The 17103-nt window shown below is 41.2% G+C and overlaps 7 protein-coding genes across 14 annotated transcripts; 6 read left to right on the top strand and 1 right to left on the bottom strand.

Moving 5' to 3' along the window:
• The first annotated feature begins 1784 nt into the window (after positions 1-1784).
• On the top strand, positions 1785-6056 carry LOC124195090 (transmembrane protein 214-A-like). Its single transcript, XM_046589578.1, has 6 exons — positions 1785-1961; positions 2042-2215; positions 2287-2498; positions 2571-2850; positions 2970-3158; positions 4535-6056. Exons 2-6 carry the CDS (start codon positions 2071-2073, stop codon positions 5860-5862), a joined length of 2154 nt encoding a protein of 717 aa, XP_046445534.1. The 5' UTR covers positions 1785-1961; positions 2042-2070; the 3' UTR covers positions 5863-6056.
• Positions 3231-4431, bottom strand: LOC124195091 (zinc finger and BTB domain-containing protein 22-like). The gene is made up of 2 exons (XM_046589579.1): positions 4207-4431; positions 3231-4147 (listed from the first exon to the last, which is right to left on the bottom strand). The coding sequence occupies exons 1-2, from the start codon at positions 4219-4221 to the stop codon at positions 3353-3355; spliced, it is 810 nt and encodes a 269-aa protein (XP_046445535.1). The 5' UTR covers positions 4222-4431; the 3' UTR covers positions 3231-3352.
• Positions 6057-6970: 914 nt separating the features above from the next.
• On the top strand, positions 6971-8513 carry LOC124195092. The gene is made up of 4 exons (XM_046589580.1): positions 6971-7128; positions 7210-7306; positions 7377-7442; positions 7510-8513. Exons 1-4 carry the CDS (start codon positions 7120-7122, stop codon positions 8010-8012), a joined length of 675 nt encoding a protein of 224 aa, XP_046445536.1. The 5' UTR covers positions 6971-7119; the 3' UTR covers positions 8013-8513.
• Positions 8514-9765: 1252 nt separating this feature from the next.
• LOC124193431 (transcriptional repressor protein YY1-like) lies at positions 9766-10565 on the top strand. 2 transcript variants are annotated; one of them, XM_046587225.1, is made up of 4 exons: positions 9766-9878; positions 9940-10028; positions 10080-10135; positions 10246-10565. In XM_046587225.1, the coding sequence occupies exons 1-4, from the start codon at positions 9870-9872 to the stop codon at positions 10365-10367; spliced, it is 276 nt and encodes a 91-aa protein (XP_046443181.1). In that variant the 5' UTR covers positions 9766-9869; the 3' UTR covers positions 10368-10565. The 2 variants fall into 2 exon arrangements, with proteins under 2 accessions (XP_046443181.1, XP_046443182.1); XM_046587226.1 differs by having other exon boundaries at positions 9940-10024; positions 10082-10135.
• Positions 10566-10837: 272 nt separating this feature from the next.
• Positions 10838-13645, top strand: LOC124194768 (skin secretory protein xP2-like). Of its 4 annotated transcripts, none has more exons than XM_046589124.1 (6): positions 10838-11066; positions 11664-11773; positions 11841-11925; positions 12027-12077; positions 12189-12240; positions 12334-13645. In XM_046589124.1, exons 2-6 carry the CDS (start codon positions 11765-11767, stop codon positions 13088-13090), a joined length of 954 nt encoding a protein of 317 aa, XP_046445080.1. In that variant the 5' UTR covers positions 10838-11066; positions 11664-11764; the 3' UTR covers positions 13091-13645. The 4 variants fall into 4 exon arrangements, with proteins under 4 accessions (XP_046445080.1, XP_046445082.1, XP_046445079.1 ...); XM_046589123.1 differs by having other exon boundaries at positions 10839-11066; positions 12189-12269; positions 12336-13645; XM_046589125.1 differs by having other exon boundaries at positions 10839-11066; positions 12219-12269; positions 12336-13645.
• Positions 13646-13865: 220 nt separating this feature from the next.
• LOC124194771 (pupal cuticle protein Edg-91-like) lies at positions 13866-15122 on the top strand. Of its 4 annotated transcripts, none has more exons than XM_046589129.1 (6): positions 13866-13969; positions 14038-14116; positions 14172-14255; positions 14390-14527; positions 14627-14729; positions 14794-15122. In XM_046589129.1, exons 1-6 carry the CDS (start codon positions 13961-13963, stop codon positions 14990-14992), a joined length of 612 nt encoding a protein of 203 aa, XP_046445085.1. In that variant the 5' UTR covers positions 13866-13960; the 3' UTR covers positions 14993-15122. The 4 variants fall into 4 exon arrangements, with proteins under 4 accessions (XP_046445085.1, XP_046445087.1, XP_046445086.1 ...); XM_046589131.1 differs by having other exon boundaries at positions 14402-14527; XM_046589130.1 differs by having other exon boundaries at positions 14172-14246.
• A 585-nt stretch (positions 15123-15707) lies between these two features.
• Positions 15708-17019, top strand: LOC124194770 (glycine-rich protein 5-like). The gene is made up of 4 exons (XM_046589128.1): positions 15708-15859; positions 15926-16010; positions 16074-16166; positions 16251-17019. The coding sequence occupies exons 1-4, from the start codon at positions 15851-15853 to the stop codon at positions 16790-16792; spliced, it is 729 nt and encodes a 242-aa protein (XP_046445084.1). The 5' UTR covers positions 15708-15850; the 3' UTR covers positions 16793-17019.
• The last annotated feature ends 84 nt before the right edge of the window (positions 17020-17103 follow it).

Genomic DNA, 17103 nt, shown 5'->3' on the forward strand with positions numbered 1-17103 from the left:
CTGCTGAAAACGGGTCAGGGGTATTTCAAATCCACTTGGCTCCATCATTAATAGATAACTTCTTTCGCATTGTGCCGTCTATATAGGTGCAATTGACTAGTTGTTGGGGCCCCCTAAAGGATTGCACATTCTATATACTATAATGCAGCCAGCAGCAGTTCAGACGTTTGGGAATGATGAGCATGCACATCTGTCTGCAAACGATGCTTTGTATGGAAATCTGCGCTGGCATATCGACCTTATGACCGAATTTTTCCCTCCGCGCGCATCAGTTGACCGCAAAACTTTCAAACCGACGTGCACAATTCTCCGTTTCATCTCTCAGCTATTTTGCTGCTTCTGTTCAATTTCTGTGTGATGTGGTTTTTTTTGTTTTTATTTCAAGGTTTCTCTTTCTCGCCTTTCGTGACCAACTCATCATCATCATCACGGAAGAATTTCTTGTTCGCGCGTTCTATCTCAGCCACCGACACCCTTTCATTAGAATCCCCAACCAGGATCTCTCATATATAAAGACTATAGGAAGATATTGCCGGGCGGCTGATGTATTCTTCTGACTTGTCTTTTCGACGTTTCCCAGCTCCATCGCGAGCTGAGAATTTTTTAAAATGGATATGAAAGGGAACCTTTGATCTGCAACACGAACCCTGGAGGAACGTATATAGCCTGGCAGCAAAAAGACTTCCTCATTGCTCTTTTTATTCCTACGGAGGAATAAGAGAAACAATGTCAACGACAATAAATTGCTCTTTGCTGTTGTTTGTCATCAGGACAAGAGTTTCACGTGACGTTGCAATTTTCAGCACTTTGAGATCTTTGCCACAGATACAGCAGCGCCCAGTGTTGTGTAAAAGCCGCGGTAATCAAAATTTTTTGAGATAATAAACTCGTTGTTTTATTTTTATAACGAAACGGAAAGTCTGCTGGGTCCTAATAGTATTTACTGTACATTTCTATGCGATGATAATGTCGACCGATTGCGGATGAGATTCTTTTTCCGCCGATTCATCCGGTTTTCTTCTCGAGCATCGAGAATGAAGGGAAAGCGCCGTCAAAGAATAAGGAACTTGAACTGAAGAAGAATGGATGAGAAAAACGGACAATCATGTGAGGCCGGAAATGGGGAACTTTAGCTCTTATTTGATAATATGAAGCTATAGCGACATGTTGCAGTCTGAATGAAATCGTCATTTTTTAAAAGTCACTTTCTCTATCGCACTTTCTTTTTATCAAAAGTCGATGGGAAATGGGCCGCAATTTTCTCCTGGGTTTTTATTATTCCTAATTACTGATAATACGATAAAAACAACTTTATCGGTTTGAAAAGAATGCAAAAACACGCGTTCATGATTTCATGCGCGATTTCCTTTCACGGCAATTGGTTACGCGTAGCATCATATTTATTTGTGATAAGTCATGGCAGCTTTGAAAATCTTGTAAAGTTTTCTTCCTCGCAACTCGATAGTTGACCAGCACATTTACTAGTTCTGTGTCAGAAGACGAGACATGCATGGGCTACTTTTTGGACAGAGATAACCCACTTTCTATCGCAATAGTTCCGATAAGAGGCACCTGTTTGCAAAATTAGAATCGCATGACCCCATGTTTCGATAATATTTTCATGCACTGAAAAACGCATTAGATTTTGTACTAACCGCTATCAATTATTTTAAAAAATTAATTTAATTTAAATTTTAATCGATTCATTTTTTTCGCCACAACTTGGATTCGACGGTTTCATTTTGTGTCATCGAGTAAGAAAGTCTACCGTTAGATGGCAGCTTTGTTGGCATCGAACCCGTCTGACGTGGATCCGGAAAAAAAGAATTTTCCGTTTGAAACGGAAAAATCTTTTGACAGCTGAGAGCTGACTTCAAATTGCAGACGAATTACTCCATCAGTTCAAGCTAACGCTCCAACTGAACAACCGGTATCACCGACTTTCTTACAGTTTTCCATTGGTAACTTACTCATTCTGTGCACATCTATTTACCCACAGCATTACTCTCATTGTGCATGTCTTTCTAATTTCATTTTTCAGAAACGTCCCTCGATTTAAAGCAAGAAATCATGTACGAAGAGAAACAGGGTCAGTGGGAAGTGGTTGGTGGAAAGGCGAGTGGTAAACCAAAGGGTAAGACCATCTCAAACAAAACTAATGGAACTGCTGGACCAAAGAGTACACCTAAACCAATCATCAAAGTAGATGAATTAGGTAGAATAAATCCCTAGTACTAAAAGAGAAACCAGTCAACTCAATATGTTCACTTAATTGATTGTTAACAGTAACTCCTTTGGACACCAAATATGCCTTATTGGACCCTCAGTTGCGTGCAAAAGCAAAGCAAGAGGCCTTGGGTCTTCCAGATAAACCTGTAGTTAAAGCAAAAGCGAAACCGGCCACTGCAACTGCTAGCAAAGATGTTGTAAAGAAGAAACCATCGAAAGAACCTGTAAAGGAAAAAATCATCAAATCACTCCCTGAAGCTTTGAAACAAGTATAAAACTTTTCCGTTTCATGTATTCAGAATTTCTTTTTGTAATTTATAAATTGTTATTTTCTGATGAAGCTCAATACCAATGAGTTGAGCGCCGCTATTTCTACGGTCAAGGCCCGCTTCCCTAATTCTCGTTTGCAATGGCTCAAAGAACTTGCTTCCTACTTGAATAACCACACAAGTGCCGATGCAGACCCCATTTTCTCAGGAAAGCCGCGTGATTATCCTTCCAATATCCTAACTCCGGAATTGAAAACGTTAATCACATCAACAATAAAGTCGTGCGATGACGAGGCATTCAGCGTCTTCTTTGAGCAGTCTCTCATCACTTTGTCAAGTGAAATGAATAGAGGTAAGCGACCTAACTCTTCGACCCTAATCGTTGTAAAATGAATAAGTCATGTCGTATATACTTTAAATAGTATTATTAAGAAACTATTTAATGAAACAATTGTTTTATTTCTTTTGCAGGTGTATCAGTCTGTGGTACCAAAATAGTTTTGCAACTTCTGTTTCTACATAAGCCAAATTTGGTTCTGTCACATCTCGCTCGTGCTAATGAAATCCTTGCAACCAACGAAAGTAACCGACCTGTTACGCTATCAATTCTATGGATCTTGTCGCAATCGTCTTTCAAGGATAGCTCTGTAGGATTGCAAGGTAACTATTTCTTTTTTAGTCTTCGTAGTTTAGTTAGTTTGAGTTTACTCCTTCAAGTAAGTGCAACTGAGGAACAATGAACACAGTTTATTGGACACATGATTCAAGCAGATTTGACGGCAGGCATTGTATCACTAATATTCAGGATCTTAGCCACTTGGTGTCAAAGGGTTCATTTAGATGGGAGGGGATCTTTATGAATGAGTTATGTCGATGATGGTATTGCCAGAGTCCGATCCTCGCGCAGCATTTTGGCACAGTTTCTTCAGAGTATCTATTTGAAAACGTTCAGCAGCTACAAGAAGTTGAGGATCAGCAGCGGAGATGGTTAAGCGACCCGTGTAGACAAAATGTAAAAATTGTTCGAAAACGTGTGCATCTATGTCCTCGATGCGATGAAAGTTTACTCCTGAATGGGCCAACAAGTTGCCTAGAACGGGGCTTCGGGCAGCTAAAATCGCACGATGAGCTGCGAAAACTTTACCTTGGACTAGAAACTCAAAATCCGTATACTGTCTTTTCCGAGCAGCCAGCCAAAGTTGAGCCATGCAAAGCAAGTCGACTATCTCGTACCGGTAGTTGGGTACAGTCTCATTGACGTGAATGTAGTAAGTCACCGTGACAGGCAAGGGAAGTGGCCCTGTGTGTAGAACAAACACTTTATGAATTTCATCCTCTTCCAGATTCTCCTTTGGTTGCATTTCAGTTGAGTCAGATTCGGTCATTCCTGGGCAAGTTAACGTCAATAGAACTTTCTTTATTTGTAATCCAATCTTGTGATGGTTTGAGCTGGTGAAGGTGAGCAAAAAGCCTGGTTGTTGGTTGTTCTGCTCAATTTGACCATCCAAGCTGACTGAAAATAGTTTCTCATTGCGGTATTCGAATGGTTCTGAAATAATTGGATGATCCGTTGGCATTTGTTCTACTAGCCAACGAAATTTTAGTACAATACAGTGACGATACACTTGAATACCAGTTGTCTTAGGAGCCTACAGTTGGAAAATAAAGTCAAGTGCGAATTTGTAATTAGTTTATGGCTTTGATTTACCTGTCCAACAGACATGGTGAACGAGTATAAAATGTCAAAACAAAAGTCGATTGGGGGAGTTGATAGTCACATACAATGTCTGGATTTTTTGTTGTTGACAATTTTTATTACCGTTTACCGTAAAGAGCACTTGCAATTCATATTTTCTGCTGTTATAACAGCCACGAGTGACAGCTGGGCAGAATTCACGTCTACGAGATAAAATACTAACACTGCGACGTTGCCAAGTTATTATTAAGTTTCCGTGTCAAAGTTTTTACTTTTCTTTAAAAAAGTGCGTTTTCTATTTTATTTGCTAAACTAATAATTCTTGTTTTATTATTTCCAGTTTGGATGGAGGTCATGCTTCCATTGATTGGTGCGAAGAATTACGGTGCTTTTGTGGCTCAGAACGCGGAATATTTGTCGACCAAAGCTTCTAGTATGAAGTCTATATCGAATATCTTGTCTGTGCCCGCTTACTTCAAGCTGGTCGATCAAGTCCAGCAAATTCCTACAGCCATCCGCCGAGAAGTGGCTAATTTAGTCCAGTCTCTCTCTCAACCCATGATATCCGCTCATGGATCCAAGATGTTTCTTCAGTATCTTCCAAAGTTGGTCTCAGATCCGGCAGGTCGATCCGATTTGTGCCGCAAATTGATCAGCTGCTTGCGAGCTGATGACAACACTTACGAAAACTGGCGCAAAGTGTACCGCTCCAATTTGTTTTCCTCCAGTTTGTTCTTACAGTGGGTCACAGATAATGAACAGGCGTATGCTCGCGAATCTCGGGATTTCCAAACGACGCTCAGCCATTTCCAGACAGTGAACCTCTCGTACTCTCCATCTGGCAAACCACCGCAGGGTCTTAAGGGCTGCATGCAACACTGCGAATACTTGATAGGAAGCAAAAGTAACAAGAAACGCCCCACCAAATCGGGGTCAAAGCTTAAGTACATCAATTACCTGATGTTGATTGCTTTGGTCTCGTTGGTGTATTACGACACCCGGGTCTACGGGGAGGGCCAGTTCGTGAACAGCCGTCTGGGAAAAGCTGCTGAACGTTTCGGCGTCACGGAGAAAGCACTGGAACTGCACCAAGTCGCACAGCCTTATTTAGTCCAAGCCCAAGAACGTTTTGTCCTACTGAAGGATGCCGTGACCCGCAAAGCAGGAGAAGTTCATCAACGCGCGGAGCCTTATTTGAACCAAGCCGGCGAAGGACTTGTCCAGTTGAGAGATGTCGTCTACCGCAAAACCGAAGAACTCTACCCTGGTTTTTGGAAGGAAGCAGATGTCAAGTATCAAGCTCTTGTCTTGGTAACCAAGGAAAAGGCGGCTCTCGGCTACTCCGTGGCAGTGCAATACGCTGAACTCGGCTACTCCGTGGCAGTCCAATACGCTGAGCTTGGCTACTCGGTGGCTCTGAAAAACTTGGAACTTGGCAAGGATGTTGGCGCCAAGTATTGGGATCAATTCCTGGAATGGAGCACCGTCTATCGCCAGCAACTATCGCTGTATACTGGAAAGGCCATCGAGATGGGTGGTGACTACGTTCAACGCGGTCGCCAAATGACAGCCGAGTTCATGGCGAAGGAACAAGTTCAGCATGCACTCAAGTACTCTTACGACATGTACCACAAAGCTCTTCACGCCGTTGGCCTATGTTCTCATTAACTTTCCTTAACTTGGTCTTTATTTCTTTTTCGCGGAATTTTGTTTTTTTTGAAATTTGAGTTCTTAGTAGTGAAATGTCACTTCAGGGAACAATGAAATTTTGTTTTGATGAGAGATTGTTTCGGCAAACCAGCATCCGGCACTTGACAGATTATGAAAGCGGAATACATATGACTTGTTGGTGGAATTTAAAATTTGTTCAGTTTCATCGATTCTTTTTAATCGTCTCATTCTTTTTTTTTTTTAATTATTTTTCACGTCACAGGTGGCCCATAAATAGAGTCGCGTCTAATCGATTCTTTATTTGGTATCTTTGCCTGCGAGCGGTTTGTATGGCCATCGGCGTATCGGATAGCTGTGTGAGCTTATCGCAACGGTAAATTTGTTCAGGACTGTCGATTCTGTGGATATTCTCTTTAAAATTGCACAGGCGTAAGTGGGACAAATGTATCCGAACCCACAAAATGGTCTTTTATATTGGTGTTAATGTGTTAATGGCTGATAGTTAATAGAAATTGACGCCATAGCAGCGAAAGACGTGTTTCTCAGAAAGTATGCGTATTTCTGGAGATGATACTAAAACAGGCGCATGCGCAACCACTATGGGTAAAGAAGTTGAAAGAAGCGCCAATTAAACTCACATGCGCTTGCAGTCTGTTCATTGGGCACTGTAATGTAGTCGCCGCACTATGTCATAAATGGAAGCGGGAAAACACAGGAGCAAGAGAACATGTCCTTCCCGAAAGAAAAAGTAGGCGCAGTTTCTTTTTTTCTTCTTTTAACTTTGATTATTATTATTTTCTAAATTTCTCCAATAGTTTTGCAGTGTCATTTGTTCTACTCTAAATGATTATTCAAATGTTTTCTTTTTTCTTCTTTTGACTAGAATTGTCGTCGACCATGCAGTAATGGATATAGCCATCTCATTTTGCCAACCACGTATATCACTTTGAAGATAACTGGAATTTGGTTTCTACTTTGGCAAATTGTGGTTGTATCATCAACTCGGTGTAACGAAGGAGCATCATTGTGTATCCCGCAAGGTCCACGAATAAGATGTTGATTGATGCCAAAACACCCCATGAACATTCATCCGCGAGCATCTTGAAAAGTATAGCTGAACACATTATGGAATGATGCCACTCGAATTAGACCGAGTGACCGACTGACGATGTAGCCTATATAAGCGACTACTACACGCCGTTTTAAACCACAGTTGGATTTTGTACTCAGTGCCGGTCTGTAGTCTGTTCCACCATGTGCAAGGTATACAACAAGGCTCGTAGCTGTTCTCTTTTAACTCTACCATCAAAGTGTACATTGGATTTCTTTACATTTTCTTATTAGGTTCCCAATTCTATCAAAGTGCTTCTATTGTTTGGACTTATACTGGGCCAACACATGGCTGAAGGAGCATTGAAAAAGTTTAAAGGAAAAAGAAGAGGTTACAATTACGCCTTAATGATATTGGTTTATTTTTCAATTTTAATCTTATTGTTATACTTGTAAATTAGGTGGACCACCCAAACACGGACTGCAGTTAGGTGGTAAAAAATACAAGAGTGGAACTCACAACAGCGGTATCGTACACAAATTGACAATGTAAAATGAAGGATTAATTTTTTTAAATGTCCAATTCATATTAAGGTACCAGAGAATACGATTCTCCTTCGCAAGTGCTTGCCCCTCAACCGCTGACAGCTTATTCGTCATCTAAATTACACTTAGCCTCGGTTCCCATCATGCCACTTCCTTCTCCGCATTACTCCAGAACCGGCTATGAAGTGTGGAATGCTGGAACTGCAGGAAGTGAACATGGGAGAGCAATATGGCATGGGAACAATCCGCGTGTCTATGGTCACGGAACACACGCTTACGGCCCACCGCAAGTGCACCTTTCGCCAGAAGATCTTATCATCCGCCCGGAAGAGCCTAGTGCCTGGACAAGAGATGGTCCAGCAATTAATCGAATTATTGACGGCCCCAGCCCTACGGGAAGACCCATACAAACCGTATATGGTCTTGAATCCGATTCGATTTCGCCGGGAGGAAATAACAAAGTTGGTAAGCTGTTGGCTCTAGCAATCGCCTATTCTTACGGCGTCCCTACACTTCCCAAAATCAAGAGTCTATTGGAACAGGACATGTAAAAAAAAAGAAATAATTAATAACACGCAGAGTGTGGGAAGCGACCCATGCATCAGTGTACATTTTCCATTAACTCCCACCACATATGATTTACAGCAATATTTCACACTTGGATGAAATAAGTGCGAAATGTAACAGTCTCTTTCTCGACTCGCCTTAAATTATTATTCCTCCCCACATCCACACTTGTATTTTGTTGATTCAGTTTGCTACTATTTCCGTCCGCGCTCGCACACGAAAGAATTTCAATTAAATTCTCAGTTCACTATCCCACAAACGTTATGTTTATGTATCACTACCAGCAGCATGACGAGTAGACTATTTAATAACGGTCTTGATTCTACATTATACTATACAAATCCAGCAATGTTCCGTTAGAATTGCCCTTTGGACGGTCTATTATGAAGTTACTTTTGATTGTTATGTATTCGTGATTCTCACTAGCCCTGTTATTGTTTGAGAAAACTTGTTTTTAATAAATATGATATGAGTTTACCACGTTACGAACAACATGTGCAATTATCGGACCACATTTTCTTATAGCGCTGGAATAACGCCAAGTCTGCTCTTTTTCGTAAGAATGACAGGGATTTCCAAATAGGAACATATGGTGGACGTACTTTTCTCATGGCGCATCTTCAAATGTGTGCCATTTAGCCATAAGGAAGAGACTGAAGAAAGTAGGAAACTGTAGAATCGTTTTCACCATGCCTCATCTAACGTTTTGGTCAAGTAAGAACTAGTTTGAGAATATACTCATTCATCCGATACCTGTAACGAAGCTGATCAAAGAGAGATAACTCTCGGTCGTTTTGTAATCTCTTAAGCGTGGTTTTTTGCTACGTCAGTGGCTTACGTGGGGTTATTTTTAGACTCTGTATATACACCCTTGTAGATCATTCCTTATTAGAGTCCACAGTACAGTTGAGAATTACCTGCTGTAACCCATATTAGTAGCTCATGGGTATCACCGTTGAACAGCGACAAATTTTCACCAATGCACCAGGTGATGTAAAGGCGGCCTTTCCGTACATCTTTCTTTACAGACTGTTCTTTTACAGCCTTTAAAAGAAAATAACATGGAAATGTATTTGCGGTTACGGTCATCAGTTCTGGATATATGGAAAATCCCAACAGCTTGAAAGGATTAAAACTGGTTAAACTCTCAATATGTCAAACACCAGCTGAGACTTTCACCGAGTCCTCCTAGCTAAAAAACAGACTTCAATGAAGTCACCGGGACGAAGCTACACCTGAACGATCTTTTTTGCTCTTCACCAAAAAAGACATAACTTATAGAAGCTCAATTACTGTTTTATTTTTTTCCTGACTATTGTTGAGCCGAATTTCTTGCGTAACAAGAGAGTTAAAACATTTATTGCACCTCGCATTGTGTAAGTTACGAAACATTTTCTTACCAACACCCTAGCTCAACATTTTATTATCGAGATTGTGAAAAAGTGAAATTTCTAAAGGAAATTGGAGGGAGATTGGACTCTGAGTCGGAAATCGACTACAGACTTACAGAGAGAGTCAAAGGTGCAAAACCATGAAGATGCTTATTATTAGTTGTATCGAATTTCAGCTGGTGCTATATGTTGTACAGGAACTAACTCTGGAAATGTGAGAAAATGCTGCAATTACGTAAAAAAAAACTCTCGAAATATTACGCCCATCTTTTTTAACGAATGGAAAGTGAGAACGACTTTCTAGGGTGTGATGTTATGAGTTTTTTTAATAGCATTCGATAATACTAGTCAACTGGCTGTATAGGCTTGTATATAAACGACTGCTACCACCACTTGAATCCACAGTTGACCATTACCTCCACTACCGACTTGTATTCAGCGCGAATCAACATGCAGAAGGTATATTCAACGCACTCAAGTTGTTGTAAAATCTAAACTTTATCTTCAATTCAATTCACAGTTTACGATATCGATGCTGTGCTTAGTAGTATTGATTGGGCTAGTGCTAGTCCATCACGGGGCTGAGGCGAAGAAAAAAGAAAAAGGTAAATCGATTTTATCTAACGAAACTTGATCACATTTATTTGAACGATTTTAATTAGGTTCGGGTTACGGTGGAGATTACGGTAGCGGAGGATATGGAGGAGGATATGAAGGTAATATTTGTGTGCCAAATTTGGCCAAACATTGCGATTTGTTGAGTTAGGAATAAGAAATTGAATTTAAAATTGAATTTGAAATTGTCTTCGCTTACGACTTATCATAGGTGATCATAAGCCCCACAAGCCCCATAAGCCTCACCACAAACCAATTTTCAAACTGTTCAAGCCTCACCATAAACCACATAATAAACCACATCACCAAAGTGGAGGATATAGCACTTACTGAGCGTCTAATTAACAGAACCGGAACATGCATAATAGGCCTATCTGGCTAACAAAATGTTGATTAAGAAATTGTATTTCTTTCTTGTATACAGAGTTTATCGCCGTACCCATAAGTAATTAACGATTTGTATCTCATTTTCATTCAACTCCTGTCCTCACTATTATACGCAAGACGAAAATACATTGTCTGAATACGAAAGCAATTAAAAAAAATTATTGAATATTGTATTAGACCAGAAGCCACACCATGGGCATGGAGAGACCTCTCCATACCTCGGCCACACTGGAAATTTAATTCATAAATCATAATTCTCATTTTTAAAAATAAAAAGGAGAGGACATGCAACCTTGTAAAATGATCACCCTGTCTCTCATTTGACTGATTTGAGCTGATGCAGATGATGATTGTCGAGACTCGAGAAGTTAGTAGGTAAATTTCATGTGGAACCGAATATTCTTTGCTTCAAATCTATTTTTCTATCGATCGTGTGACAGCGTCATTTATATTGTCTCATTCTATTCAATAAGAAATAACGTTGCAATACGTGAAACACTAGGAGATGTTATAGCGTCTGGTTTTCGCCAACCTTCAGACGTCAGGATGAGTTATTACCTGCTTAGTGTTACCACGTGGTTTCGTTCTGCTGCTGGAAAATATATATCTGGGAAAAAAACGCCATTTCATGACGTGAATGGGCAAGTAAGACTTTACATCAGCCCTACAATTTGCCAAAATCTGTTGTCCACCCAACCGTAGTCACATGTCCTTAAATAGTAGTCAGAAGAAAGTTACAGAATGGTGTTGCATGACCTACTGCCTCAGTACGATCTGTATAGACTTGAACATTTATCATAACTATGTACACATTTCAACAATTGTATTTTCTTCATTTGATAGCACATTTTCCGATGAAAACTCTCCCTTTTGTTTGATAAATCAAGACCTCATGCAGTGTTAGCCTCATGTTATCGAAAAATCTTTTCCGCCCTAGTTATTTCTAAACCGTTTTATCATCTTTTTGCAAGCCGTAGGCCTACTGAAATTTGGCCAAGAAAAATTGGGTAAACAGTGCAGGGTAGCTGAAACTGTCCACTCTCCCTCTGGTTTTTCCACCTCAAAACGATGTCCAGATTGTGTTAAAAAGGGAAATGGCGTCCTTGACGTCACTTTTTGATAAACCGTTTTCGTCGCGTTACGTACGATTAAATTTAATTGGAAGGACAAGAGAGAAGACGAGATCATTTCTGTACGTAACTTTCTTCTCTCTTTACTGGCGGTGATTCGACATTGGAATAGGATGCAGAGGTATATAAGCGGCGGCTTCTGACCATTTCAAAGCACAGTTGGCATCACTCGTCCTGTTTGTCATCTTGTATTACACTAGCTACTACATCACAATGTTTAAGGTACGCATTTTAACATTAGTAGTTGCTGATAAAAGTATAGTTCTAAATATTCTTTTACACAATTCAGGTTAATATGAACTCGTTGAAATGTTTTCTGCTGTTTGCCCTGGTGCTAATCAATGGCACTGACGCTGGAAGAAAAGGAGGAAGAGGTAATGACAAATGTCAAAATGTTCAACTTATTTGCCTTTATTTGCCTTAGATTTAAATTATGTTTGTCGACTCTTGTTTAAATTGTTTGATAATGTTACAGGTGGAGGATACGGTGGTGGTATGTCAGGAGGCTACGGTGGAAGCAGTGGAGGTATGCAAATAAAGCAGATCGCTGACGAGTCGTATATTGTATCATATTCGTGTATTAACCAAGTTGTATTAACAAACTATTTATTAATTATTGTATAACCAACTCCTGCAGGAGGCTACGGCGGAAGCAGCGGTGGAGGAGGAGGCTACGGCGGAAGCAGCGGCGGAGGAGGCTACGGCGGAAGCAGTGGAGGTATGCAAATAAAACAGATCGCTGACGAGTTTTAAGCATTTTTATAATATTGTTGATGTTTGTTAGGCGGAGTCAGCTATGGAGGTTCGGCTCCTCGTCCCATGGCTTATTCCCCTCCTGTACAACAACACGCTCCAGCTCCAAGACCGGCTTCTGCTCCTTCTCACGGAGGCTATGGGGCAGGATCGACTGGAAGTGCTCCAATTCATATTCATATTCACGCCCCTGCTCCCGCTCCTGCTATGGCACCTCACCGTCCGGCCCCTGCTGCACCCCGTCGACCGGCCCCTGCTGCACCCCATCGACCTGCTCCAATGGCCTCTTACGGCGGAGGTCAAGGAGGCCAAGCTGGATACGGAGGATCATCAGGTGGCCATGCTCCTTCAATGGCCCAGTCCCATCAACCAGCCCCAGCACAATCGTACCAATCAGCTCCAGCCCCAATGGCTCAATCCTATCAATCAGCCCCAATGGCTTCTCATCAACCACTTCCTGCCCCAATGCCCCACCAATCGGCCCCGATGTCATCTTACGGAGGTGGTCATACGGCTCCATCAGCTCCATCCTATCAATCAGCCCCTGCTCCAATGCCCCAACAACCGGCCCCAATGCCATCTTACGGTGGTGGTCCATCAGCTCAATCCTATCAATCAGCCCCAATGGTATCTCACCAGCAAGCTCCTGCTCCAATGCCCCATCAACCAGCCCCAATGGCATCTTATGGTGGTGGCGGTGGTCATGCTGCCCCAATGGCCCATTCTCAGCCATCAGCCCCAGTTGAGTCTTACGGCGCTTCTTCCCAGTCCGGAGGAGGGTATTAGTTTCCCAGTTAGGCAGATTAATGTATTTGACCCTTTTAAAACTTGCCACTATCTGCACCAAAATCATACATTGTCCCATACTTTAATTTCCAATTTGACAAAATGCGATCTTTGTACAATATTTGATTGATTGCACGAGAATGGGCACAGTAAATTATTCTTTTTCTCAATCTATGCAGACTTGTGAATCTATACGTACGATTACATATATAGCTTCATCAATTATGATCAAAGTAGACAGAAGTAACCATCAAATTTAATCGCAAGCTTGCACCGAGTCTTTATTGCAGACAAAGCAAGTGAAAGTTGTATGCCAAACAACAGCAATATGCGTATCCTTATTGTGTAATCTCCCGTTACGCTCGACTCAATGGGCCATACAGCAAACACAAATGTGTGATCCTACTTCGTCCTCCTTGATTATATTCTCTAACTATATATCAGTATATAGGACTATAAAACAACTTTGCACTTTATTGCACCGTAGTACCCCCATATAACTTCACTTTCGCCGATATGTGTCGTTATAATAAACTCTATAAACGATCATGTTAATTGTGCAAGTGTGAAATTTAACGTTATTCATTTTAAGTAATAGGGTGGGGGCCTAAGTAGAGATTCGACAACCAGTAGAATGGAAAGGAAACTGCGTCTCCCACACCAAATAGTTGGATTTCATATCATTTAACTACAGGAAAACCTATTGGAAAAGTTAAGAGAAAATTCTTTTTAGCGTCCGTGCACGGCTAATTTGCTTTCTTTTATTTTTATAGATTGGAAAATTGTATCGTTCGGCCATATATAAGGGACTGCTAAACTTCATGAAACAACAGTTGAGAATCGTTCTTTGTAATTGCTTGAATAGAAAAAATGAAAAAGGTAAAGCGCAGTTATAGTTGTTGGTTGTATGGATTTACAAAAATCTGATTTTTGCATATTCCAAATAGTTTACGATTTCGATCCTGTGCTTGCTATTAGTTGGACTGGTCCTAGTTCAACATGGCACCGAGGCAACGGATGGGAAAGGTAATATTATTTCAATTTTAATTGAATTTTGAACAATTTCCTTAATAATTTGTAGACTCGGGTTACGGCGCGGAATTTGGAGCTGTAGAAGAATACAATAGCGGTGAATACGAAGGCGGAGAATACGGAGGTGAGAAAGGTTAGCCCAGCTATGCTTAAGTAACTCGAGAAATCTAGAAATCACAATAATTTACTCACAAATAAAAATCAATTGTATAGCTTTTTTTGGTGTTGGAAAGTTAATTAATTCTTCTTATAATCAATTACGAATAGGACATTTTAAAGGACGCCATAAGGGGCACCATCACAAGGGGCACCATCACAAAGGGCACCATCACAAGGGGCACCATCACAGCGGTGGAGAATACGGGGGTGGAGAATACGGTGGCGGGGAATATGGAGGTGAAAAAGGTCAGTTAAATTTTTATTTCTACGAATAAGAAGATTCCCTAAATTTGCAAATAAGTCATCGTTTTCGAATCTTTAATTTTTGTGACATCATCATAAAAGGGCACCACAAAGGTCATCATAAAGGTCATCATAAAGGGCATCATAAAGGTCATCATAAAGGGCACCACAAAGGTCATCATCAACATCATCATCAACATCACGGGTGAATTCTTACCCAATCATTCTTAATCAAATTGATGATAACTCGAGTTCTTAACAATTCACAGAGTTGGGGAATACGGCGGTGGAGGCTTTGCTTACGCATCGGCTGGTGGCTACTCATCTCATCCGGCGGCATCCTATTCTTCACAACCAGATTTTGGTTTCGGAGGCCACGAAGGATTCCAAGGATCGCCAGGATACGGTTATCCGTCAGCTCCAATTTTTCCATCATATGGTGATACCTTCGCAGGAGATTATTATTAGTAACTAATGGCACTATTCATTTCATTCTACCACTTGAAGTGGTTCAACCTTCATACCCTTTTGTGCATTCCAGTTTGATTCTGTAGAATTGATTTGATATCATTATAGATTATACACAAAGTTTCTGCGATACTAATTCCAGTTGCGATCGTATGTTTTGATTTCCACAGGTGGGAGTGATTTAATAAAGACTGAAGATAAATTTCTATTTTTGTGTTGAGCAGATTTGCTTCACACTTCTCTGAAACCTTTCGTCTAAACTTCGTGGATTTCCTAAAAATGAAAGTCCAGACTTTTTAACAAAAGAACTTTCGCTGCATGACCCGATCCTATACAGCCGTCCAGAGTCTATATGTTCAACATAATGGTTTAGTCTACAGATTGTCGTCGTGTAACTCTCACTTTTTCAAGACTTCATGCAGTGTTAGCCTTGTGTATTAAATTTGGACGCCCGAGTTATTTCACCCTAAATAATTCTTCTCTTGAAAATTTTGAAGTGTCACGATGAACATGTCGTCAAAGGAAACTGGGTGAATGAGGTTTTTTCCCGATTCCCGAGACGATTAACCAGCCGGTGAAGGGAAAAGAAATGTCCTTGAATCAGAAGATGCTTTGTGGACCATCGCTAGAGTCCCGTTCCGCTGGATTAATCGAATTGAAAGAATAGGAACAAGGGGAAAAGTTTACTTCACACGGTCACAACTGACTTTCATTTCTCTTCTGTGATGTAGGTCCCGGTCTTTGACACCAGACTCACACCTTACGCACGGTGGGCGATCTATATATAAACGACTGTTGCTGACCATTTCAAACCACAGTTGACCAACGTTCTCGGTGCAGCTTGTTGATCGATTAAACATGGCAAAGGTAATAATGTTTTATTACTTAAATGTTAGGCAAATAATATTTTGTATTTTCTTTAACGGGATTCAGGTTAACATGAACACGCTGAAATGTTTTCTGCTTTTCGGATTGGTGCTAGTCCATGGCACTGATGCTACCAAAGGAAAGGGAAGGGGTACGTATAATCTATAAATGTCTTAGATGATTATTATAATTTACTTAAAATCAAAAATAATAGGTGGCGGCGGCTACGGAATGAGCTACGGAGGAGGAGGTGGATATGGTGGCGGAGGACATGGAGGAGGAGGGGGATACGGTGGCGGAGGACATGGTAATTAAATTTAAATTTAAATTATTAATCCTTCATGATTAATTTAAGTATGTTTTCTAACTTTAATTAATTTAAATGTTACAGGTGGTGGTGGGTATGGCGCTGCACCTCCACAAATCATTTACATTCCTGCTCCTCAACCAGTATACATTCCCGCTCCTCAGCCGATCCATCACGCTCCTCCTCCGCCTAGACCGGCTCCTGTCCCTTCTTACGGTGGAGGTGGGGGGCATAGAGCTCCAGGAGGATCAGGAGGCGCACCAGTTCACGTTCATGTTCATTCTGCTCCTGTTCATCAATCGGCTCCTTCTTACGGTGGAGGCGCTGGATACGGTGGTGGAGCGTCCGGAGGCGGTCATTCCAGCGGCGGATACGGTGGGGCTTCCGGAGGCGGTCATTCCAGCGGCGGATATGGTGGGGCTTCCGGAGGCGGCCATTCCAGCGGCGGATATGGTGGGGCTTCCGGAGGCGGTCATTCCAGCGGCGGATACGGTGGGGCTTCCGGAGGCGGCCATTCCAGCGGGGGATACGGTGGGGTGTCAGAAGCTGGATATGCTTCTGCTCCATCTTTCCAGCCGCCTCCAGTTTCCTCTTATGGTCCTCCTCCTCCTCAAGGAGGTTATTAACTCCGCCGTTTTCCCTTTACAAATCCTGAATAATCTCAGAATATTTGTCATCCATTGCTTGAATAATTTCATCGGTCCTCATATATATTTCTTAAACTATTTTCACTATCGTCCTTGTCTTTACAGATTTTGAGAAGTATTCTTCACTACCGTTTTCTCAAGTGTTCCTAATAAACCAACTTTAATATTTACTATAATTCCGAATAAACATTTCTGTGTATAGTAGACTTGATAGTATTTTTTAGAGAAGTACAGAGTAACCATTAATTATCACATTCAAGGCTTTTTCAATAGGACAAATGAAAAAACGA

The sequence above is a fragment of the Daphnia pulex genome, chromosome 5 (genome assembly GCF_021134715.1).
Source record: "Daphnia pulex isolate KAP4 chromosome 5, ASM2113471v1".
In the NCBI taxonomy this organism is placed as follows: Eukaryota; Metazoa; Arthropoda; class Branchiopoda; order Diplostraca; family Daphniidae; genus Daphnia; species Daphnia pulex.

Excerpts from the sequence above, each read along its gene's own strand:
- LOC124195090 (XM_046589578.1), top strand. The coding sequence starts at position 2,071 with ATGTACGAAGAGAAACAGGGTCAGTGGGAAGTGGTTGGTGGAAAGGCG. Across the intron at positions 2,216-2,286 it reads CATCAAAGTAGATGAATTAG|TAACTCCTTTGGACACCAAA; the intron begins GTAGAATAAATC and ends GATTGTTAACAG. Across the intron at positions 2,499-2,570 it reads TCCCTGAAGCTTTGAAACAA|CTCAATACCAATGAGTTGAG; the intron begins GTATAAAACTTT and ends TTTCTGATGAAG.
- LOC124195092 (XM_046589580.1), top strand. Across the intron at positions 7,307-7,376 it reads GTTTAAAGGAAAAAGAAGAG|GTGGACCACCCAAACACGGA; the intron begins GTTACAATTACG and ends CTTGTAAATTAG. Across the intron at positions 7,443-7,509 it reads GAGTGGAACTCACAACAGCG|GTACCAGAGAATACGATTCT; the intron begins GTATCGTACACA and ends ATTCATATTAAG.
- LOC124193431 (XM_046587225.1), top strand. Across the intron at positions 10,029-10,079 it reads AAGAAAAAAGAAAAAGGTAA|AGGTTCGGGTTACGGTGGAG; the intron begins ATCGATTTTATC and ends ACGATTTTAATT. Across the intron at positions 10,136-10,245 it reads ATATGGAGGAGGATATGAAG|GTGATCATAAGCCCCACAAG; the intron begins GTAATATTTGTG and ends GACTTATCATAG.
- LOC124194768 (XM_046589123.1), top strand. Across the intron at positions 11,926-12,026 it reads TGGAAGAAAAGGAGGAAGAG|GTGGAGGATACGGTGGTGGT; the intron begins GTAATGACAAAT and ends ATAATGTTACAG. Across the intron at positions 12,078-12,188 it reads CTACGGTGGAAGCAGTGGAG|GAGGCTACGGCGGAAGCAGC; the intron begins GTATGCAAATAA and ends CAACTCCTGCAG.
- LOC124194771 (XM_046589129.1), top strand. Across the intron at positions 14,528-14,626 it reads GGAATATGGAGGTGAAAAAG|GGCACCACAAAGGTCATCAT; the intron begins GTCAGTTAAATT and ends TCATCATAAAAG. Across the intron at positions 14,730-14,793 it reads CATCATCATCAACATCACGG|AGTTGGGGAATACGGCGGTG; the intron begins GTGAATTCTTAC and ends AACAATTCACAG.
- LOC124194770 (XM_046589128.1), top strand. Across the intron at positions 16,011-16,073 it reads TACCAAAGGAAAGGGAAGGG|GTGGCGGCGGCTACGGAATG; the intron begins GTACGTATAATC and ends CAAAAATAATAG. Across the intron at positions 16,167-16,250 it reads ATACGGTGGCGGAGGACATG|GTGGTGGTGGGTATGGCGCT; the intron begins GTAATTAAATTT and ends TAAATGTTACAG.